Consider the following 22,989-nt stretch of genomic DNA (forward strand, 5'->3'; position numbering starts at 1 on the left):
CGCTCCCGGCCCGGGGATCGGCGCCGCATACACATAGTCTAGGATGGCGGTCTTTCCGCACACCGAGCAACGGTGGGATTCACCTTGCGACGAGGCTGACAGTCTGAGCCTTTGGAGTTGTGACGTTTTTCTTGGGGATTACAGGACTTGGTGCTGCCATGTTTGGCGTAAATCTGTGGAAATTAGCTACATCGTTGAGTAACGGTTACATCATCGACAAACGTTTCTTCACCTGACAATGGAGCACGCCCTCTTACATCAGGGCCCTGCTTTTTCGATATCCAGCCTTGACTACGGGGAGATAGAATGCTACCCAGTTTGAGCCTCAAAATTCCCCGGCAACGGGAAGTCTACTACCCTAGCGCTCCCGAGGATGAGCTCATGGCCGTCTCACCGAGATGAACAACTCAGAGGCGCACACACACACACCTGGGTCATGCGCAACCAACCTTGGGGCGCCCATCTTTTTTTTTCTCCGGTATGACTTCAACGGTCGTCGATCTCGTTTGGAAAAAAAAGCCCCGGGAATCTGGACCCTGGCCAAGCATAAAACATCATGATGACATCTCGGTGTCTTGATCTGATATGACGTAGTTTTCTTTGATCGAGATCTCTCGTCTTATTTCGTCGATGGCTCCAGTGGTTTTTCCATTTTGAGTAATGAGCTTGTTCGGATTCGGCCTTTGTCCACTTGACTTGTTTCGCACATGTTGGTGAGTGGCGGGGTGGACACAAGTCCGGACGTTTTCCTCCTCCTCAAGATAGGTTGTGAAGCCATGATATGATGGATGTTTGATCCCTGATTTCGCTACAACGGGGAACTTTCTTTGTTGTAGAGGGGTTGGTAACGTCATAACTGCCATGACTTCAACGGCTTTTGGATGGATCTGGGGTAGGAGAACTGCAGGGAGACAAGGACTTCCTTGGCTGAGTTGCCAAGATGAACCCTGGTCTATCGCACCCACTCGGATGGATACAGTATGGACTTGAGTTTGAGGTTATGAATCTCTGGCTGTGTTACTGTAGCCCATTAGCAAGTGAATAAGGTGATTAGGTGGTGTTTGTCGGTTCAATACGGAGGCCTAAACCTCTCACCTTTGATCCTACCCTTGAAGGAACGTCTATTTTACCCGTAAAAGAAACCTTTCATGGTATCTTTTGAGGCTTCTCTCCGAATGCGGCGTAGAAACCTGTCAAGTTCCGGGAGCATCTTCTGATAAGACGGTGATGCCTGTATCAAGTCCAGAATTTCTATGTCGCAGCAAGCGATCAGGTGCGATGGGATAATGAGCGACGATGAAAGCCAATGCTTGGAAGACCCCTGTTGTCAAGATCCCCTTGTTTCTAGAACATGAGCAGCAAGAACGTTGGAGGAGGAGGGGGGTGTCATGTGATGCCCTGAGTGATTGAGCTACCAGCCACATAGCTGTGGCGCGGGCCGCTAGCGCCACCCGCATGGAGATTCTTTCCAGGTTGAGCTTCGCGACAGTGGCTGGTGCTGGTGAACTCAAACAACCTTCCAAGACTTGGGACGACGCGACTTTGGCCATCAACAATCCCCTGTCGCTCTCATACTTGTTTCTTATTGTCGCCTTGCAAAGAGGACTGCTCTCTAAAGAGTTTATTGACGACACGCCATGTCTGTCCTCCTCGAGACTAGCGTGGGCGATATCGTCATCGACCTCTTGGTCGACCATGCGCCGAAGCTCTGCGAAAAGTAAGTGCTTGACATTTGGCTTCTCTACATGATGAATCGAGCTAACAGTCATCTAGTTTCCTCAAACTTTGCAAAGTCAAGTACTACAACTTCTCACCCGTTCACTCCGTCCAAAAGAACTTCTCCTTCCAGACCGGCGATCCTCTCGGCCCTCTCTCCAAAGAGTCTGATGGCGGCTCATCAATATGGGGTCATTTATCCGGCGACCCTTCGAAACGAACGTTCCCTGCCTTCTTTCACCCGAAGTTGAAACACCTTGAGCGAGGGACGGTCAGCATGGCGACAGCACCACTGCAATCCGACCCAGACACGCGCGTGGCGGCTTCCCAATTTATCATCACACTGGGCGAGGACACGGATTTTTTGGATGGAAAAGCTGCCATCTTTGGCAAGGTTGTGGAAGGATTTGATGCTTTGGAAAAGGTCAACGAGGCGATTGTCGATGACAAGGGCTATCCCCTCATCGATATCCGGATAAAGCACACAGTCATTCTGGATGACCCCTATCCTGACCCGCCTGGACTACGGGAACCGAGCTCGAGTCCTCCTCCTACCGACCAGCAACTTAAAACCGTTCGGATTGCCGATGAGGCGGCACTTCACGCTGATGACAATGTTGATGAGGAGGAACTGGAAAAACGACGACGCAACCGGGAGGCGCAGGCGCAGGCCCTGACTTTGGAGATGATGGGTGATCTGCCGTTTGCTGAAGTGAAACCTCCCGAGAACGTCTTGTTCGTCTGCAAGCTGAACCCGGTCACTGGGGATGAGGACTTGGAACTCATTTTTGGCCGGTTCGGCAAAATCTTGAGCTGCGAAGTCATCAGGGATCAAAAGACAGGCGACAGTTTGCAGTATGCATTCATCGAATACGAGGACAAGGCATCTTGCGAGGCAGCATACTTCAAGATGCAGGATGTTTTGATTGACGACCGACGAATTCACGTCGACTTTTCACAGAGCGTCAGTAAGCTCAGCGACGTGTGGAGAAACGACACCAACAAGAAGCGTCGAGCCAATGCTGGTCGCGGCGGCTGGGGAGGCGTCAGGGAGCTGGAGAAGCGCCGACAGTACCGTGAAGAGAGGGAAAGGAGCACTGAAGGCGACTACGGAATGGTCTATGGAGAGGAGGAGATGAAGGGAAAGCTGGAGCGGAATGGACCTGGTCGACAGAGGGATGACGACCCTCCACCGAAACCTCGGGATGCTGAAGGTTCAGGGCGACGAAGGAGTCGAAGCCGGAGCCCTCGACCGCGGGACCGAAGTCGAGACCGGTATCGCAAACCCAGGGATGACCGCCGAGGGGACAGACGAGACTGGGACCGGCGAGATCGAGATAGAAACCGAGACCGAGACCGCGATCGCAGAGACCGAGATAGAGATAGGGATCGATATGGGCGGGACGATTATGACCGCAGGTCGAGGAGGTAAAGAGTGGCAAATCGGCGACACGGAATACAAACGGCGCAAAACCCTGCAACCGTTGATGGCCTCTAATTCAATCGAAAGCAAGCGTTTCGACTCCTTGATGTGGATCCCTCAACTAACACCAACCGACATGTGCATACATGTGGCATTACACGAGCATGGGACACCAATTCGTCCTAGCCTACGAGTTTGGCAGTCTGTTTATCTCGTTATGGACGGGTGTTTGCCCGATTCTGCTGCCTCCGTTCATCATGTACAAGTGAGCTCTCCGGCATACATGCGGTCCTTCGGAGCTCCCACGAGCATGGCGCAACAGTCTGAGTAGGCCAAATGGATCGAATTCATACCGTCTACGCACGAGCGACGTTGGTCGTCAATGTGAACACATACTGGCGGACGTGGGTGAACCGGGGATCTCCCTCCCGCTGCTGAGCGACCCCAGCTGTCATTCTGGACAAGATCCCCGGGCCACTCCATCTTCTTTCTGCCAAAGCGTCGCTTGCCAGCAGCATCCCCCACGCATTTCTCAGCATCTGGAGGCGTGTGACACATGACAAGTCTTTTTGTGGACGCTCAGCAGGTCACAGCGCCAGCATTATTAACCCAGTCTCGCCAACGGGCAACCAGGCATGGCAGAGCAGCACGCCACGGCATGTTTGGCTTCACGTACGGGTACTGTATTCTGTGCGAGCGGACATGTAGACAAGAATCTGACTGAACCATGACCTATAGCTGAACCCTCTGGATGGATCAATAAGCCACCTCTCGGCTATGCTTGCTGTGCCTGCTTCGCCTTCGACAAGACTGGGCACGGCGCTCGATCGAAAAATGCAAGACACTCGGGGGTGAGACGACATCTTCTCACCACGTTGAGATGCTACTGCACGGCCAAGTGCATGGCGTCCAGCCTTGGTTCACTCTGGAAGCATCTGCCACCGAGCTCGCCCAAGCCATCTCGACTGGCAGGGATGGTGGATTCCAGATCTGAATCTTGGGCCGAGGCAAGAGTGGCTGGCTGTATGCGCAAAGAGAGATCAAAGACATCGTTTCAGATCGATCATTGAGTTCGGTCGGCATTGACGTTAATGGATGGTGACGATTGGCGGTGCCACATCCCGACCATCTCAACACGAGCTCCGGGCTTCGAGGACCGACGTCCGAGCCTGGGAATAGCGCTGTTTCTGAAGAATTGCATCATCATACCTTGGGGTGATACCTGGCTCTGGGGTCCCATATCGTCCGTGTCTACGACCAAGCAAGACCTTGGGAACCTGCTCGGTCAGCGTGGGCACCTTGGTGCATACTGTAACACCGACACATAGGTATCTCGGGCATGAGACCTTTCAGGCGAGACTTTGTCGAGATGTGCAACCTTGGGGAGGTCAAAGAGCCTGTCGCAGGGTGCTCGAGGGCTGGGGCGTGGCCTGGACTGCGATTTGAGTCCCTGACGGGAAGCAACATGCGCCAAGAGAATTCCACGAGGCTTTGTGATATTATCTTTTGAGAAGGGTGAGTTTCAGATCCTTCTCTGCAAGCGTCCTTGGCTCTGGATTCGAGAGATGGAGATCCCCCCGCGTGCTTTTCGGATCGCTACAGATACTTCTGACCATCAAGGACATAGCAACCATGGCGTGGATGATCTCGCCGTCAGCCACCGTTCAATCCTCCCCCCTCACCTTGCTTGGTGGGAGTCACAGAGAGGTTCAGAGTCAACCCCTGGCCACGATGGGCCAATCGCCAGTGCCACAGGATACGCAAGACGGAAAGGTGCATCCTCACGTGTCACACCCTTTAATGACAGCGCGGTAGGCTACATTTCCCCTCGGGACGCTGCTGGGCCAAAATTTTCCGCCCTGGGTCCCGCGCTCGCCGTGTCATGTGCAGTTGCGGACGTTTTGCTGTCCTTGACGCGGCGGCGGAGGTTGAGGTTTCGTCCAGAGGACCTGCGGGGCTGCGACAACAACAGGGTATGGAAAGAGAAAAGAAGAAGGACAGAAGCGAGCCTATGCTTGACTAGGAAAGTCCGTTGGCGACGTGTATGTCGTCTCCATGCCAGGGGAGAGACGGAGGCTCGACACGAGGAATCTGGTTGCTCATCGATGCGAGAGGGTTCCACTCTGGAACCAATTGAAACAAGCCGGGCTCAAAGGGACGGCGCTCCTATGATGCTGTTCGTTTGTTCACCGTGCTCAGTCTTTCAGAGATGTTGAGACAGACAAGTTGAACTCGAGATGGTGTCCGTCCTTGGTTGTAGGGTCTGACAACCGATACCCCATGCCCCCTATACTTTGACTAATTGGGGGCTGAGAGATACCCCCAACCTCTCTTTTGGTCTCTGCCATGTTGTTTGCGGCATCTGTCCCTACTCTCGAGATGTTGTGAGCAGCCGTTTTTACTCGAGGGACACACTGCGCAACCGAAGTGACGCTGAAGTTGAGTTGGAGATACCAGCCCTAAGAGGAGACAACCCCCCCGAACCTGATGGAGGCGCCACACGAGGAGCAAGCAAATCAGACAGCCTCGTCAGCGATTTCATGCATGAGCCCCTTGAGCCTGGTATGTGGCGCTCTCAAGTTCGTTTTACTCGAACAACCAGGGGTCTAGTTCCTGTCCGTCAATCTGCAGCTTCCATCGGAGTCTTGCTCCTATCAGTTTGGCCCCTGGGCGACATGTTTCTTGTTCTGCCTCTGTGCGGCCGTTTGCAATACGGGCTCTGACCTTGATTCTATATTTACACCCACACCAACGCGACCGTTTGGCTGTCTGTATCCATGGCGGAGAAATTCGGGTCCTGCGTCTCGCCTTTGAGCATTGGCGCCCAAAGATGAGGGCACAGCTTCGACCCAGCAACGGGCTCAAGGAAGATGAAGCCCTCAACCCAACACTGTACTCTGTGCAACGGCCGACACGGCGGTATCCCTCTTCAGTCGACGACTATCCCCATTGGTTTTCGCCGTGCTAAAGAAGTGCTCGGATCAATCTACAACGGATCTTGTTCGTCTAAGCAAACAATCAACGGGGGGGCCCACAGCCTGCATATTGAAGTGGGACGTCGCGGGGAAACATTGCACATTGGCAGGTTTGGGGACTGAGAGTAGAAACTCGAGAGAGACGAGGAAGAAGATGAAAAAGGCCCGAAGGGGACAGCGGATCAGCTTCTCGGCCATGGCTTGCTCTTGTCGTCTCATCTCCTTGTCTTGCTTGCCGGAGGCTTGGGGTGTCAAGGCGTCCTGGCCATGTTGCAGGCGACCACAGTATGGGTGTTTGCTCAATCGAGTTGAACGCTGCGTTTGTTCTGCGCCGTTTATCCTAGCAAGGGTCAGCTAGGGGCCCAGGGTCTCATCCCAAGTACCGGGTTTGAGGAACTTTCCCCGAAGAATGCCACCGCTTGATCTGAGCCGCATGGGGATGTCGACATGGGTCTTCGGGGGCTTCGTTGAATCAGGAGAGCCAAGGCAAACTTGGACCCTCAGGTTCTGGCTCTCACTGTGTTGGCTTCTCTGGTCGCAGTGTAGTGGTGTTACACGACGACAAGAAAGTGTTTACAGCATCTGTTGACGAGTGACCATGCGCTGCGTCACAGCCGAGAGGGGACTCTGCCCACCCCCCAAGCTTTGCTCTCCTGGACTTGCCATGGGGACGGCATTCTCATCATCTTGGAACCATCATGTCTTGTGACATTGTCTTACTGGTTGCGAGTTTGTCACTCAGCCGGGGCCAAGACATGGGCGAGGTTTTGGCAAAAGACATGTCTGTTTGCCCCCGCAGTCATCTCGTCGCTGCCCGTTTCTTTATGACCCCCTTTCTCCATATAGACACGGGGCCGAGAAAGGAATGGAGACCGTTTGGCAAACAAGTCCCTGGACATGACGTTGGGCTGCTTCGAGATTGCTGCTGCACGGAGATCCGATAAAGGGTTGAATAGGCGGCGCAACGTGGGGAAGAAGAGCGTCAGTCTCGCCTCAGATACTGTGCCAGAGTCATGAATTACGCCAACTCTACAGACTCTAGACATGCGGCTGAGTTGGAGACAGAGATGAACATGTCTCAGAGGTGTGTCTTGGTCCCAGCGGCGTCCTGAGGGCTCATCTTGGTTCTGTCAAAAGTCTCAGACCAGCAGGGCTCGCTGTACGATCCGGGGAAGACCTCAATCTGATCGGGGATCCAGATCTAGGCGCCCCTCTTCTCCTGCTGGGATCCATCCCTGGTATGTTTGCAGCCGCCTCACTCAGATAGCCATGGAAGCTAGTGCTGCATGGCATCCGCATCATTCTGCAGCTACCTGTGGGCATCCGAAGGCCGGCGGCCCTCTCGCAACTGAGGGTCCCGGCAGCCACACAGCGTCCGCGGCTTGCTCCACATCCTTGCAAGGTGAGAGAGAGACTTTGACGTCTGCTGTGGTAGGTGTGTGTGCTTGCGAAGCTACCGGAGGATGCCTCGACCATTTCCCTGTGGCCGCCTCTCTGAGTGGGCACGGTGGTCTTCCCGGGGCGAAGGGGCCGTTTATTGGATGGAGAGATAGTAGTGAGCAGGCTGGGTGAGGCAAACAACAGATATCACGTCCTGTACCAGGACTAGTGGGAGAGTGGTACGGGGCAGAGTATAACAGGATGCTACCGCTGCAGATCTTGCTGCCTCTGATTCTCTCCTTCTTTCAATCTCTTGATCTTGTCGAACACGCCTTGTCTGAGCTATCAAGTTAAGAGGTGGTGAGATTTGTCTTTTACTTCAAATCTCGACTCAACTGCTTGATACAGCTGGCGATATCCTTGACCGGGCAAACCACTTACACTTCCCGAGAGCCCCGACGGACGAGTGCTGGCAAACCGGCAACGGCTCGTACCTCACCCACCTTGTCCCTAGGACCAATACTCATCAGAGTTTGTCGTTGAATCGATCCAAGTTGACTCGACAAGACGGTTGTTGGCACTGATGAGGAAGCCCGAGCTGCAACCTCTGCCAGTCACCCGTTGAGCATCTCCCCACTCACCATTTACCCTTTGCACCTCGACAGAATTGGTAGTCATACCATGGTGACTCCAACTTGCTACTCGCCGGCCGACGTCCGACGGTATAGCAGGATGAATGGCTACTCCTCATACCCGGAGCGTAGGAGCTTGGCTTACCCCATCCACCCGGATACGCGAACAACCATCATGACTGAGAGAGACATGATTGATGATGTGACGCCTCAAAGGAAGCGCATCGCAGTCGCTGTGAGTATATACCCTGCCTCCCTTACCCTTTACGTCTTCTTCCCCTGGTGTGTGTCGTGTGTGCGAGACTTACATAGTTGTGTAGCGGGCTAACAACAGATCCAGTGTGGGCGGTGTCGAAAGAGGAAGATCCGGTGCAGCGGCGATTCTGGCAATGGGGGGCCATGCACAAACTGCAAGAACGCAGGCTACGAGCCCTGCCAGTTTCTCAGAGTATGTCTTTAAGGGGGGAGGTGCTTTGTGACGTTCGGGGACTTACACTGCCGTCTAGGTTGCTTCGCAAGAGACACCCATGAAGCAGGAGTCGTTTAACTATAGCCTAGAGGCTTCTCGACAGTATCAAGCGCGAGGAAGCTCCGTCGTCCCGCCTCTCCCGTCGACTACCTCTCACTACCCCGACGGCCTCCCAATGAATGCCAGCGACCCCTTCATCTATCGAGCTCCCACGACCTTTGCGTATACCACAAAGCCCATCTACCCACTCTCCAGCTGGAGCCATGGATACGCTGAAGATCAAGGCATCAACTACACCATGTATCCGCCGGCGTACCCTTCGATGCATGACTCGGACTATGGCATCAACTATCGCATCGGCTCCGGCACGGTGGGCAAATCTGAGGGCATCTGCGTCGACACGGAGCCCAACTACGCTTATAGTAGCGGGGCTCTGACCACGAACCTGGTACACCGACCGGCTCCGGTGGCGGCCGACTCGACGAACATGACGTTCCAGAACATGGCGGCGGGCGTCAACATGGGCGACAGGGTGCTGCCCATGCCCGTGGGACGGTCATCAGTGCCCAGTTTAATAGGGTCCTCCTCGTCGTCGTACCGGAACGATTCGGGCTGCAGCTCCATCTTCGGGAGCGGCGGCAGGGGCTCCTCGGCGCAGACGTCAACCACGGCGGGCACGTCGCCTGCGAGCCCAGATTCCGAGACGCCTTCGAGTTACACGAGTTACGAGCCCTCGAGCGTAGCTTCAGCCGCAGGCCTATCCTCGTATCCTCCCATGACGCTAGCCTCGCAGCTCACCCGCACGAGCAATGATCTCTACACACATGCCAGCTCCTCCGAGGCTTCTCTCTATACTCCGGCCGACTCGATGCGCGTCGGGGGAGGAGGAGGAGGTCCAGGGCCCGACCTCACGTACCGCTACACGGACACTACGACGGCGGCGACTACGGCGGCCGCTACAACGTCGGCGCGCCGTGAGCTGCCCATGATGAACGGCGGCAGCGGCAGCGGCAGCGTTGGGTCGTCGTTCTCGATGGCACACGGCGCCACGACGTACATGGCGCAGCCCGCGTCGTACATGCTCCCTCCTGGAGACGTCGGAGGCACGGGGGCAGAAGCCGCGGCGGATAGCTACCGCAAGACTGCGGGGACACTTCGAGGATGAGGGGAGACGTCTGAGCCGTCGGTTGATGTTGTTTCTCTTATTGGGACCATAGACTCCCTCCCTACTGGCTCTCGGTGTTTGGAAGTGTGTTTTTTCTGGCCTGCTCTCAGCAGAGGAGTTGCAGTGTGTTTATGTTTTTGGACCTGAGCATCGAGATGTGAATGAGCCAACTGCCATGGTTCTCTGTTCGCGGTGTTTGACCATCGTCGTCGAGAGGATCGCGAATGCAGGGGTGAGAACCTCTCTGACCCTTCCCCGCGCGGAGCAGGACGGATGAACTGCTCATAGACTTGCCGGGGGACCCTTTTTCTCGCATGAGTGAGGGGTTTGATGGGTTGAGGTTGTGAGGCACAGCGTCTGACGGGGAGGCAAGACGAGAGCGTTGGTGTTGTGTCACCCTTGGCGTTTTGTCGTCGAACTCTTTCTCGTCTTTGAACGACACCGAGTCGTTATGCCTGGTCTTTTTCTTTACTTTTGTCTCTTTTGTTCTTACTCTTGTTTTAATTACATGGTTGGTCATCATGGTGCATTGCATCTTGAATTTTTACTCCCCGATGTTCTCTCTGTAGAGACTGGGTCGAGTTATTGACTCGTTGCATGTTGGGCTTGCGCGAGGCTCATCGGACACAGCCAAACGCATAGGGATCTTAGGAAGGCGAAAATGGGCATTGGGTGTTGGGTATGTACATTTTGATCAGGCGAAAATTGGAGTGAATTGGGAAAGGGAAAATGACATTGGGATGGAAGATGGACATGGGCGTGTTAATGGGCTTGGTTTGGGTTTGGTTGGTAGTCTTTTTTGATGGGATCTTGACGAGATGAGACTCTGCACTCCTGATGGGAGACAGCTGTACATGAAATTAACTACTTGAATAGTAGATAGCTAATGATCCATCTCGAGTTGATAGTCTGACAGGAGTGTTGGTGGTGTGGTGGTCTATGAGTTGGGCACGGTGGTGATTAATATGAAGCTGTTCTAATATCTGTTGGAGCCATTGTTTAATAGTTTATCCAATGATCCACCCCAGCTTAGCCACGTTTCAATCTCTCGAGATTCATCACCCCTGGGCAATCACTTTGAACGAGATGAATCTAATGAAAGCCCGTCATCACATGGCATCAAGACATGGCCCCAAACAGGTAAACCCCAGGTCCACAGCGGGGTAGGTCGGCGGCGCTACTCCGGTATGGCTTCAGGGGGAAGCTCCGCTGCGGGACAATGACCGGGCAGTGCGCCCGGAGGTAGATGCAGGCGCTATAGCTTTACAGTGGTTTGCAGACGGAGGGCGTCCTTCCGTGTCTGAACTTCACCAATCTGCGTCTTGCTGATCTATTTCGAGCTACCCCTCCTGCCTCCACCTCGTCATCCCACGTTTGACCAGATATTTCTTCTGGAGCGGATAAACTCTTTGGGCGTCACCTATTTTCTCTCTGATTTTCTGCAGCTTTTGCAAAGTTGCACGTTTGCTCGTTTTGCGTGCTGTTCTTTAAACAACCGCCTCCAACACACACACCTGGCATCTACTTCCCCGCCCTCTGAAGCTATCCCAGCGTCGCAATCGCATTTCAGAGTCGCAATACCACCGACAACCCTCCAAGATGCAGGTTCCTCTACTAAGACTGCAATGCGGCGTCAACTCGTACGCCTGGGGCAAGAAGGGCAACGAGTCTGCTGCTGCTCGCTTCGCTGCTGCTACGCCATCTGACGACCTCAAGATCGAGTCCGACACTCCTTACGCTGAGGTATACCTCGAAATCTTCATGATCTTTGTCAATGACTGACATGTTTTGCAGCTCTGGATGGGCACGCATCCCTCAAATCCCTCCCGAGACGTCAAGACCGGCCGATCCCTCCTCGAGCTCGTCCAGGACAACAAAGCCTTCCTCTCGTCCACCATCATCTCCCGCTACGGAGAGAAGCTCCCCTTCCTCTTCAAGGTGCTCTCGATAAACAAGGCCCTCTCGATCCAGGCCCACCCCAACAAGAAGCTCGCCGAGCAGCTCCATGCCCGCGACCCCAAGAACTACCCCGATGACAACCACAAGCCCGAGATGGCCATCGCCATCACCCCCTTCGAGGGTCTCTGCGGGTTCCGCCCTCTGGCTGAGATTGCGCACTTTCTTGAGTCTGTGCCTGCGCTGAGGGCTCTGGTGGGAGATGAGGCTGCTGCCGAGTTTGCGAAGGTTGCCAAGGATGAGGAGGAGGGTGTTAGTGAGGACAAGAAGGTGCTGCTGAAGAAGGTTTTTGGCGCGCTCATGAACTCGTCTGCTGAGGCGATTGCTGAGCAGACTGCTAAGCTGGTTGAGCAAGCGAGCAACGAGGGTGCTAGTTTTGCTGCTGGCGGCGTGGCTGCTACGTCTGGCGAGAAGCTTTCTGAGCTCGTCCAGCGATGTCACGGCGAGTTTGGCGACGACATTGGCCTGTTTGTGCTCTTCTTCCTCAACTTTGTCACTCTCGAGCCTGGTGAGGCCTTGTTCCTGGTTGCTGATGATATTCATGCCTACATCTCTGGAGATATCATGGAGTGCATGGCTGCCTCGGACAACGTTGTCCGCGCGGGCTTTACCCCCAAGTTCAAGGATGTCCCCACCCTCGTCGATATGTTGACCTACAACTACGCCCCCATCGAGGAGCAAAAGATGTCACCCACAGAGTACCCCTACGCGACTCTCAACCGCAGTGGCTACAGTTCAGGCTCAGCCGTCGTCCTCTACGACCCCCCGATCGACGAATTCAGCGTGGTGCGCACCCTGCTCCGGGGTGACGGCGCAAAGGCCACCTTTGAGCCCCTCGACGGGCCCAGCATCATCATCTGCACCAGCGGCAAGGGCAAGATCTCTGTCGGCCCCACGAGCGCCGAGATTCGCGAGGGATGGGTGTACTTTGTCGGCGCTACGGCCGAGTGCGTGCTCGAGTCCGAGGGAGGAGAGGATGATGAGTTTACGACTTATAAGGCGTTTTGCGAGATTGATGACTCCAAGGAGAAGCTATGAGTTTGAGTCAGGGGGTTTGGCGTGTGAATAAGAGCGTGAAAAACAATGCTTTTAGCTTTTGGCCATTGAATGACATGGCTGCATATACTTTTTAATATCACGTTCATCTACATGTCATATTGGCGTCTTTTTCTCAAAGTACTTGGAGTAGGGGGTTTATTCCTGATGGGAGATTGGTCACTCATACCCTGTCTTCCGTCTGATAAGCTAACCTTGACCGACAGGCCTTGCGCCAACTGGGGTTGTACTTGGTCCTTTACACAGCATGCCCTGCATATTCTTTTGATAGGAAATACGTGATTAATTTCAGAGTGCACGTTGTCAGGTTCCTCAGGGACTGACTTCGCTCCATGGTCGATAGATGTTATCACTTGGGTGAGTCGTCGACATCAATCCTCTCGTTGAACGGCCAGCCGTCTTTGTTCGTTCCCCTGCTGGTGAAAGTTAGTATCACACGTTACAGAAAACCGACTTTTCTTACCTTGGCTCTGGTCTATCGCGCTGCCACTTTGACCCGTAGTACCTCAACCCCCTCCAGAACCACGACTTGCTGGTACTCCACGTCGCCGCCACCGCCGCAAAACTGCCCATCTTCTTGGATCTCGGCTCCCTAACTCGCGCATACTCTTCCAACGCGACTCTAATACCGGTCTTTGCATCCGAAGTTGCGTGCTTGAGTAGTGATCTCGCTAATACCGTGGCATCCTCAATGGCGAAGCCTGTTCCCTGACCACTTGTCGGCAGCATTAGACGTGCTGCGTCTCCGATGACAGCTACATTTCCCCATTGGATTTCATCCTGTTTCCATACACGTTGACGGAGGGGCGTGCGGATGATGCGGTCTGCGGATGAGAAGAGGGCTTCGAGGCTGCCGGCGTAGGGGTGGAAGACGTTGCGGTGCTGTCGGAGAATATCGACAGTGGAACTGAGAGGGTATTGACTTGGGAGTATTGAAGATTGCCATGGTTCTGCGTTAGGCTTAAGGTCGGGTTCGATGGGTGAGGATGATGAAGGAGGTGAAGCCTCGGGGAGGATGAGATCCCAACGTGTTCTGCCTTGGGGACAAGGACCTGTGGCGAGAAAGCCGTCATCGAGCAGCATGAGGTGAGATTCGCTGAACTTGGCTGTTGAAGATGGTGCTTGCTCACTGGTAGATACGCCGTATATACCAGTTAGGCCCATAAAGTCGGGCAGCCATCTCTCCTCCGCGGTGGCCTTGTTTCTCTGGTCGAGGATGAACCTTCTGACGCCAGAGTATCCTCCATCAGCGCCGATGAGGAGGTCTGTCGTTATGTTTGTTCCGTCTTCAAAGGCGACCCTCATGGTTCCATCGTCGAGGGAGGTGAACTTGACGGCCTTTTTCTCCCAGTTCACTTCACCACCAAGTTCTTTCACCCTTTCAACCAGCAATTTCTGTAAAGCCCATCTCTCAAAGTAGACAACTCCCGTCTGAAGATCACCACTCCACATAAGATCACCCTGTGAATTCAACCTCTCAACCCCGCCATCGTAGTCACAGCTCCACGTCGACAGTGCACCGCACTCAAAGCCTTGTGTCTTGATTGAAGACTCGAGGCCAATACTGTGTAACGGGTAGAGGCCGTTGGCGAATAGGCCAACTGTTGCGCCGGCGCGGGAGCCAGAGTCTGAGGGGGAGGGGGATGAGTCGAAGAGGATTGGGGTGAAGGTGCGGCGGAGGATGGGGTGGGAGAGGATTTGGAGGGCGAGGGTTGGACCAGCTATTGCGGAGCCGATGATGGCGACTGTTCTAGGGGAGGACATTTCAAGGTGTTGAGAGATTAATTGATGATGAGAGGGTGTTTTGAACTGAATTATCAAGAAGTGGCACTGGTGTGTAAGTGAAGATATCACGGGCTAACACGGTTGATGCCGACTTGAGGTCGTTACTCAGTACCAGCAACAGATCATGTAGTGAATGGCTCATGATGAAGCAAGGCAGAAGAGAGGATAGCATTTATATATTATTCCTTGTTCCCCGTCAGCTTGGCATTGCAAGAGACTGACCTGTCTATTGCTTCTTCGACTGCGGATGAGCACAGACCAATCGGTATACGGAATACGACGATGCTCAGACAGTGCGGATACCTTTTCAATCCCAATTCGCACGTGGCTTATCCGCCCTCCGATAAGCCGCAGCATTTGCCAAATCAGGCAAGCCTGGACCCCTCACCGCCTTGATTTCTGCCGGCTTTTACCTTCCCACCGCATCATCGGCCTCACTTGTCGGGCGGAGAGCACATCACGATAGCCAAGACGACGACATGATACCCTCTCTGTGAGCAAACTCTGGGAAAGATTTCGAGGTTTGCTTTGGCGCATACAATGAGTTGATACCCACCTGGCCTGGCCACGTTGTTTATGAAAGCAAGCTTCTTCAAATTCGTTTCCTTCCTTCCTTCCTTCTCTGCCGATCACTTCTTTCTTGTCTGCGACGCGCTTTCTGTCTTAGCCGCCTTTCCTTCCCCATACCATCCCGCCTCGGCCGCTCAATAACTGGGCCTACTGTCACAAGGTTAGTCGACTTTGAAAGCATTTTCCTTTCCTCTGCGGTCTTCTGTGTCAACATGGATACTCTTCTCTATCCGGCATCTTTACCATACCGTCTGTGCCCCTCCTTTCTTGGCCTGATTCTTATTGCGACATTTTGTTTAGGCGGGTTTGGTATCGGGGCAGGATGGCTAACGGGAAGAAGCCTGCGCGGGACGAATTGAAGAACCTCCAGGAGGACCTGGGCCCCTACTACCAGATCCCACTCAAACCGCGACGCAGCGGCACCCACTCGAGGGAGAACAGCTTCCAGGAGTCGCTGCGACAGTCCTCGGGCACCCCGGAGCCGAGACGATCTGGCACGAAGCGGCAGGACCCGTCTAGCAGAGATTCGACCCCGAGCCGCCCGACCAAGTCGAGGACCAAGAACCATAGTCGGGACATTACCTCGGACGCATCCACCCCCAAGAGGTCACCCAGGAGCGAACCCCCCGCGCATAGCATACCGAGGGCCGACTCCGCCAAGCCGGAGCGTCACAGTCGCGAGATGTCGCAACGAAACCGCAGTGGGCGGGCGACCAACAGGAACAATGGTAATAACCATGGTGAAGAGGTTCAGATATGGGAGCTCTGCAAGAGTCAGATTGGAGATATTGTGTCCGGGATAAATGCGGAGAACGATAGCCTCGGAGAGCTTGTCAACCTGGATAAGCAGGCGGGCACGATGGAAACTGACAAGGTCCCGGGTGATCTGCTGCAACAGATGGAGCAGCACTGCCGGACAGGGGTGAAGCACTCCGAGGCGAACATGGCCAACATCAAGAACACCATCGAGCAGCTCAAGGTGCTTCGCGCTGTAGTGCAAGCTAAGGAGCAGTCTGAGGCCGCAACCGCAGGACCGGGCAAGAGACAGGCCAGGGACAACACGGCCTCGCTCTACGACTTTGACGGCGCCGGCGACTCACCGGTGCCGAGCCCCATCGGAGGGTCCTCGCGCAAGTATGGTGACCGGGCGAGAGACCGAGACCGGGACCGGGACCGCGACAGCATGCCGCCCAAGGCCGATAGTGTCGAGCCTCAGGGGTCAGTTGGGAGCGGGGTCGGATCGGGATCCAACAGCAAGTTCAAGGTTGTCTTTTCCAAGGGCGATGCGGTCGCCTTCAAGCCCAAGGCGGTCAACGGCGACCAGACGTCGGACTGGATCCTGGGCGAGGTGGCTCAGGTGATGGGTGAAGGTAAGAGCCGGCGGTACAAGGTGCTCGATATCGAGCCGGACGACCAGAGTAAGCAGAAGGAGTACCGGTCGAGCGCCAGCAGCATGATCCCGATCACGCCTGAGAGCCAAGCGGGCTCGCTGAAGGACTGGGAGTCAGGCAAGGTGGTTCTTGCGCTGTACCCCAACACTACTACGTTTTATAAGGCCGAGGTGCACAGCATGGACAACGGCGGCAAGGTGAACCTCAAGTTCGAGGGGGAGAATGATTCGACGACGCTGCAGCAGGTTGAGCGGAGATTTGTGATTGAGTATAGAGCTTGAGGTTGGACTTTTGCATAGCCGTCGAGGGAAGGTGAGAGAAGGAGTTCTTTTACTCTCCATGGGCAAAGAATTGGATGGATTCGCTTAAAGCATCCCATGACGAGTCTCGGATGGCAAGGCGAGGCAGTAGGCAATAATAAGGATAGCCAGCGGAAGCGATATGGCATCCATAGCAGATCTGATATAATAAGTTAGGCGCATGAATGGTATACCCATTGGCGTGCAGTGCAATGTCCGTTATCAAATGTCGGTCTCTTATACTATGACGACGGAGGGCCAGGAGGAGAAGTGTGCCCCGGCGTCGGTTATGACGAGTGTCCGTCGTGGAGTGACCTGCTCCTCGCGCTTAGAGGCGGTGGAGCGTTAGGTACCAGTGGGACAGCCGCCGCTCATGATGGGACTGGACTTGAATTTCAGCCGGGGGTTAGAGGTAGAGAGAGACGGATGCGCGGGTACCTTACAGGCACACGGGGCAGCTCATTTCAGGGACCACGACTGGGGGGGCACGGGGGCCTTAGGGGCCTCAGGGGCGGGGGGACCCAATCCCCTAAAGGTCGTGGACACTCGCTGGAGATGCCCCGTTAGTGGTGGTCCTGCAGGCGGCCGTTGCCCCGTGCTGCGCTAGTCCGAGAGAGGCTCAGACCAGGGGGAGAGGAGGAGGAGAGAGAGGAAGCCCAGTGCTTCGCTTGGCTCATGGGGGCATAGGATGGATCTGATTTTCCCTTTTCTTTTTTCCCCTGACGGGGGACGAACGAACAAAAGTCGAATCGCCCTTTTTTTCTGCGAACGACTGAACGAAACAAAGTGCAATACTTTCGAAGGACTCTTCTTTTCCCCTAGCAGCAAAACGAGTGGAGAGACAAGGCAGCAACAGAAGTGGGAATTCTCCAAGTTCAAACAAGGAGGGGGGAAAAGAAAAACACCAAAAAGTCAACAGCCACGTTTCCCAGACCCTGGACGTTTACTCTATTCGCATTTGACTATCAAACTGGTGAGTTCTCGTTCTATTCTTACAGCGCATTGTTGTATTGTATTGTACGGCTGTTTGTTTACTGACTGATCTTGCTTGCGCCGAAGCTCCGTTGGACTTGAAACGAAACACCAAGACCCCCCAAGACAAAAAGAGCCCACCCCTTCTTCCCACCCCCGAGTATCGGATCATCACACCACAACCAAACCGCGACGAGTACCGAAAAGAAAAGGCGCACCGACCTTATCCTTCCTTCTGACATCTACCCGACCGAAACATACACTTCGACCGTCGATTCTACAGCCAGCCGCAACCATGGGCGGCCAACTCTCCAAGATGATGGGCAAGATCTTCGGATCCAAGGAGATGCGACTCCTGATGCTGGGCCTCGACGCCGCCGGAAAGACCACCATCCTGTACAAGCTCAAGCTCGGACAGGACGTCACCACGATTCCTACTGTTGGCTTCAACGTCGAGACGGTCACGTACAAGAATGTCAAGTTCAACGTCTGGGACGTCGGTGGTCAGGACAAGATTCGACCTCTGTGGAGGCACTACTTTAGCGGTAAGCTGGGAGAGGCATACGGAAGTAGATGGGATGCTGATGGACGTGATTTTAGGTACTCAGGGTTTGATCTTTGTTATTGACTCTTCTGATCGGAACCGTATGGACGAGGCGAGACAAGAACTGCATCGCATCATCAACGATCGCGAGATGAAGGACAGTCTACTACTCGTCTTTGCCAACAAGCAAGATCTGGCAGAAGGTAAGCGCCCTCTTCTCCTGCATCTCCAACGCAATGCTAACGTCCTTCAGCCATGAAACCTCAGGAAGTCACCGACGCCCTCCAGCTCACCAAGCTCAAGGACAAGGTCTGGTACGTGGTGCCCAGTTGCGCCACCACGGGAGAGGGTCTCCTCGAGGGTCTGGCTTGGCTTTCCAACAATGTCAAGGCACCTCCTGCCCCTGCCAAGAAGTAGAGGAACGCTCGATCCTCGATCTCCTTGGTTTTTTTCCCCCTTTGGCGGTTACTCTATATCTCGACGACTTTCCCCCCTTTTTCCGGCGCGAAACCTCCGAGGCTTCTCTATATCTCCGACACGCGATTCTCTCTCTACCTTTACTCCTTCGAGCGTATGGGGAACCGATGCGTCCATCCCGACACGAGCTGTAATCGATCTATGCACGTTTGGAACATGGTCAATTTGGAAAAGAAGGTACTCGTCTTCATCCCCTACGCTCGGTGGACATCCGCAACTCCCGCCTCGAGAGAGAAATACAAATCCTCCCCCAACGCGCCTCAACCCAAACCTTGACTCAACAACTCAAACCGCCGCCCGCCGCCGAAATTTGCCGAAATACCCGACGTTTTATCTTGCTTTTTTTGTCTTCTTCTTTTTTTTTCTAACTGCCTGTTTGTAATCCGCTAGAGATCCGTGGGGAGGGAGAGGTCAGGATGATTGGAGATGGGGAGGATGATGGCAGGATGTAAAGAGGGTGGGATGGTGATTAGATGAATCGAAAGGCTGGACAAAGGGAACAAGACAGAAAGCAGGCAGCGAATGAGAGGCAAAGCGTCCTCTTTATTTTTTTTTATTTACTTTTTGTTGTCAGTCTGTTTTTCGCATATTTGCAATCGTTGCTGCTGTTGGTAAAAGATAATCTTTGTCATTTTATGATGCCCTCTCTCTCCCCTTTTTTTCTATGTATTACTTGTCTTAATTAACGTCGGACTCTTTTTTTTCATTTCTCTTGACGAATCTCTGTCTCTCATTTTCTTAGAATTGCATGCTGGTGGAGTTGGTGTGTTGCAATTAAAAGACGATTGGGGGTGTTGGTGGAGTTCTGATTGATGTTGGCGATAAACACCATGATGCGGGGTGCAGAGGCGGGAGATGCAGATGGCGATAATTACAAAAAAGAGGTGCACAATAGAGAAAAAAAAAAAAGTGGTTTGACATTTAATGTCTTGGGTGATACAATTGTATCTAGAAGGTACAAAGTACCTATAATATTAGATCCTCACTCCACCGAGAATCCCCTCCTTGCGGAGGACATTTAGATGCTTAAGCCGTCGGGCCTCGCCGTGGCGGAATTCGAACAGGTCGTCACTGGCGTCGTCGGGAGAAATGGTGTTTAACGTTTCGTGATGATTCGTCTTGACCGTTTGACCGTTGGGCGTGTTCCGTATGTCTTTCGACGATGAGGGTAGCGATTTACTGGTATATAAGGGTCTAGGGGAAGTGGCACTGGTGGGCAGGTGATGGGATGAAACTCTGTTTTTTGACATCTGGATTTTGCTTCTGCCTAGATGTCGGGGTATCTGTCCTTGACTCACATCTAATCCATCAATCCACCCATAAAGCACCGAACCCGTGGTGTTTAACAATCATCGTAACGATATATATCCCCAAAGCAATTCCCAAACGCCATGCTCACCCCTATACCAATACCCATCTACCCGATTAACGACATCACTCCTTTAATCGCTTCGCTGGCCGGACAAGTGAGTCATCTGGCAGTCCGCTTCGCTTCGTACCCGGCAGACTGCTGGTTCGGATGTCGTTGTCGTCCTGGCTGACACGTCGATGGGGATACTCGTTCTTTAACCCCTCGAAGCAGTTTGCGCTGACACGGTCGCCTGTGCTGAAGAATGGCGACTGCAAGGCCTGCGCGGCAGTGAGACGCTTGGCAGGGTCGTACTCGAGAAGACCGGCGAGCAACTTGTAGCCCTCCGCACCTAGGGAGGCGAGCGGGGGGTTGGCGTTAGACCCGGGAGGGCCTGCATGGGAGATGGTGCTGTAGTACCACTTCTCAAGGTTTGAACCGCCAGGGGGAGGTGGAGGCGGATTACGAGAGCCGTAGTGACCATGGTGATGGGGGTGGTGATGATGACCATGATGACCATGGTGAGACGACGTCATCGAGTTGGCGAGCGTGTTGAGCTGATTGTACTCAGGCATAGTCGGGAGAAGTGGCCAGCGATCCTTGGTCGGCACGCCCATGATCTCGATAATCTTCTGCATCTGGTTTCGCTGGAAGGGAACCGTCTTCTTACTATCCATCTTGGCTTCCTCACCCTTGAAGATGGGACGTAGGGACAACAGCTCGGCAAAGATGCAGCCAACAGCCCACATGTCGATGGCGGGGGTGTAATGATAGGAACCGAGGATGAGCTCGGGGGCTCGATACCAGATTGTCACGACCACCTTATCGCCGCTGAAGAGGGAGTGCAGAGGCTTGTCGAAGCGACGGGCGAGTCCGAGATCGCCAATCTTTACCTCGCCGGACGACGTGACCATGATGTTGGCCGGCTTGAGATCGCGGTGGAGTACCCAGTTGGTGTGGAGGTACTGACAGCCGTTGAGGAGCTGGAACATGATGCTCTTGACTGTAGCCGGAGGTATCGGGTGTCGAGGCTGCTGAGTGTGATGATGGATGATCTGTAGCAGATCATGTTCGGCATACTCAAAGACCATAAAGATGCACTTGTCCTCGAGCATAATCTCACAGAGGCGAATGACATTTCCGTGGTTGAGTTCACTGCAAAGACTCATCTCACGAATAGCACTCTGCGAGATGCCCGTGTAGCTGATCTGCTCTCCCTCCTTGTCGGGCTTGAACTTTTTGATGGCGAACTCGCCAACGGGCTTGCCGTTGCGGCCGACGGCCTTGTAGACGCGTCCATAGGTACCAGAGCTGATGAAGCCAACGATACGGTAGCGGTCTGTGATGCGGACCTTGGGCTGATATCCGGTGGAGCGGTCGTGAGGTTCTACACGGCGTTTTTGGTAAGCGTGAGCTGGGAAACCGACGCCAAGGTGATGGGGGCGGAGAGGCATGGCCGAGGTGTCAAGTGCCTCTCTCTGCCTCGGTATCTTGCTTGAGATGGATGAGGTGCTTTTAACCACTTGGCATTGGCACAGCTGAGGGGTTCAAAATATGAGAGCGTATGAACAGTAGAGGACAGATGCGAGGCAAAAAGGGCGAAGAAAGACAGAGAGATATTTGCAATGCCAAGGCTCGCGGGGAAAGGACAAGAAGAAAAAGCAATAGCAAAAAAAAAAAAAAAAACGATGAGCAAATGATGATGACGAGATGCTCAACAAAAAAGAGGATGATGTTTGAATCCAAAGGTTGTCGATAAAGGCCGAGTCAGGCAAGTCGTTAGAGACCACGCCAGAGGCCAAGGCCACGCCACACTAGCCGACAATCTTGACACCTCAGGTTGCTCTTTTTCCGAGAAAGGCAAGTACGCGAGGCGACCCCGAGAGTGAGGAGGAGGCGAATAAGCAGCACAGCCAAGAAGAACCCCTCAGCGGATAAATAAAAGGGAATCAAGTAGACAGACACACGGAGAGCAGGCCGAACGGGAAAAGGTTCAAAAGGTAGAGTGGGAAAAAAACGCGGTCTGGGGAGCGGATATAGCCTGATCCTTGACCGGAATAGGGGAGGAGAAGCAAGATACGCGAGACAGCGGACGCAGATGCAGGATAAGAAATAGCCAGCCGTTGATAGGTTGAAAAGTATTTCAAGCGTGTAATGGGAAACCAGCAGCAGAATGACGAGAAAAGAAACACACGCCGTCAAACACGCACCTTCAAATGTCGCCTGGACACTCCGCTTCAACGTCCCCCTGGCGCCGCCCAACCCCACGGATCCCGGGCCCGACGCCCCCGAGGGCGGATTCGTTACGCTCATTTAGCGAAAAACCCGGCCCCTCCGCGTTGTCTTGTCAGCCCGTAGTTCGAACTTGTACGTGGCAGGCAGGCAAGCGAGAGTTGCCTGTGTGTGGCCCTCTCCTCTCTCTCTCTCTCTCTCTCCACAGAAAGGGTCGTCTCTTTCCCGCCCCCCGGTGACCGGCGACGGCGAAACGCGGTGTGGGATGCGGACCGTGATGATGTGTGTGGTGTGCGTGCGTGCGTCTTCTCCTTTGGGTTTCTCTTGCTCACACTCTCTTGTCTTCTTTTCCCCGCACGTAAGAGTATAAAACCGAACGATCTAATGCAGGATGGGATAGCGAACCATAGACAGCTTCAGGATCAACGGGCCCGGCGAACCGAAAAGTCGCGGAAAACGTGGTTGTCACGCGCGCCGTAACAGGAAATAGAAGAGAAGCCGCAGTAGACGCCGCAAATTCTTTGCTTGGTCTTTGAAGAAGCAACCCTTTCCCTGTACGGATACTGGCGATCAAGAAGCTGTAATCAGCTGCCGTGGAC

At 54.0% G+C, this 22,989-nt stretch overlaps 7 protein-coding genes across 7 annotated transcripts; 5 read left to right on the forward strand and 2 right to left on the reverse strand.

Moving 5' to 3' along the window:
• Positions 1-1,637: 1,637 nt before the first annotated feature.
• NCS54_01077800 (Peptidyl-prolyl cis-trans isomerase) lies at positions 1,638-3,148 on the forward strand (the record flags this gene model as incomplete). The annotated part of the gene is made up of 2 exons (XM_053156074.1): positions 1,638-1,717; positions 1,774-3,148. 2 exons carry the CDS (start codon positions 1,638-1,640, stop codon positions 3,146-3,148), a joined length of 1,455 nt encoding a protein of 484 aa, XP_053012049.1.
• A 5,000-nt stretch (positions 3,149-8,148) lies between these two features.
• On the forward strand, positions 8,149-9,760 carry NCS54_01077900 (Zn(2)-C6 fungal-type domain-containing protein; the record flags this gene model as incomplete). The annotated part of the gene is made up of 3 exons (XM_053156075.1): positions 8,149-8,361; positions 8,467-8,574; positions 8,633-9,760. The coding sequence occupies exons 1-3, from the start codon at positions 8,176-8,178 to the stop codon at positions 9,758-9,760; spliced, it is 1,422 nt and encodes a 473-aa protein (XP_053012050.1). The 5' UTR covers positions 8,149-8,175.
• A 1,599-nt stretch (positions 9,761-11,359) lies between these two features.
• Positions 11,360-12,754, forward strand: NCS54_01078000 (Mannose-6-phosphate isomerase; the record flags this gene model as incomplete). Its single annotated transcript, XM_053156076.1, has 2 exons — positions 11,360-11,503; positions 11,555-12,754. The coding sequence occupies 2 exons, from the start codon at positions 11,360-11,362 to the stop codon at positions 12,752-12,754; spliced, it is 1,344 nt and encodes a 447-aa protein (XP_053012051.1).
• A 367-nt stretch (positions 12,755-13,121) lies between these two features.
• On the reverse strand, positions 13,122-14,536 carry NCS54_01078100 (FAD-binding-3 domain-containing protein; the record flags this gene model as incomplete). Its single annotated transcript, XM_053156077.1, has 2 exons — positions 13,122-13,188; positions 13,236-14,536. 2 exons carry the CDS (start codon positions 14,534-14,536, stop codon positions 13,122-13,124), a joined length of 1,368 nt encoding a protein of 455 aa, XP_053012052.1.
• Positions 14,537-15,449: 913 nt separating this feature from the next.
• On the forward strand, positions 15,450-16,799 carry NCS54_01078200 (Hypothetical protein; the record flags this gene model as incomplete). The annotated part of the gene is made up of 1 exon (XM_053156078.1): positions 15,450-16,799. One exon carries the CDS (start codon positions 15,450-15,452, stop codon positions 16,797-16,799), a length of 1,350 nt encoding a protein of 449 aa, XP_053012053.1.
• A 1,285-nt stretch (positions 16,800-18,084) lies between these two features.
• On the forward strand, positions 18,085-18,750 carry NCS54_01078300 (Hypothetical protein; the record flags this gene model as incomplete). Its single annotated transcript, XM_053156079.1, has 3 exons — positions 18,085-18,334; positions 18,390-18,536; positions 18,587-18,750. The coding sequence occupies 3 exons, from the start codon at positions 18,085-18,087 to the stop codon at positions 18,748-18,750; spliced, it is 561 nt and encodes a 186-aa protein (XP_053012054.1).
• A 1,494-nt stretch (positions 18,751-20,244) lies between these two features.
• Positions 20,245-22,471, reverse strand: NCS54_01078400 (CMGC/CDK/CDK8 protein kinase; the record flags this gene model as incomplete). Its single annotated transcript, XM_053156080.1, has 2 exons — positions 20,245-21,545; positions 22,369-22,471. The coding sequence occupies 2 exons, from the start codon at positions 22,469-22,471 to the stop codon at positions 20,245-20,247; spliced, it is 1,404 nt and encodes a 467-aa protein (XP_053012055.1).
• Positions 22,472-22,989: the final 518 nt, after the last annotated feature.

The sequence above is a fragment of the Fusarium falciforme genome, chromosome 8 (assembly GCF_026873545.1).
Source record: "Fusarium falciforme chromosome 8, complete sequence".
Lineage (NCBI taxonomy): Eukaryota > Fungi > Ascomycota > Sordariomycetes > Hypocreales > Nectriaceae > Fusarium > Fusarium falciforme.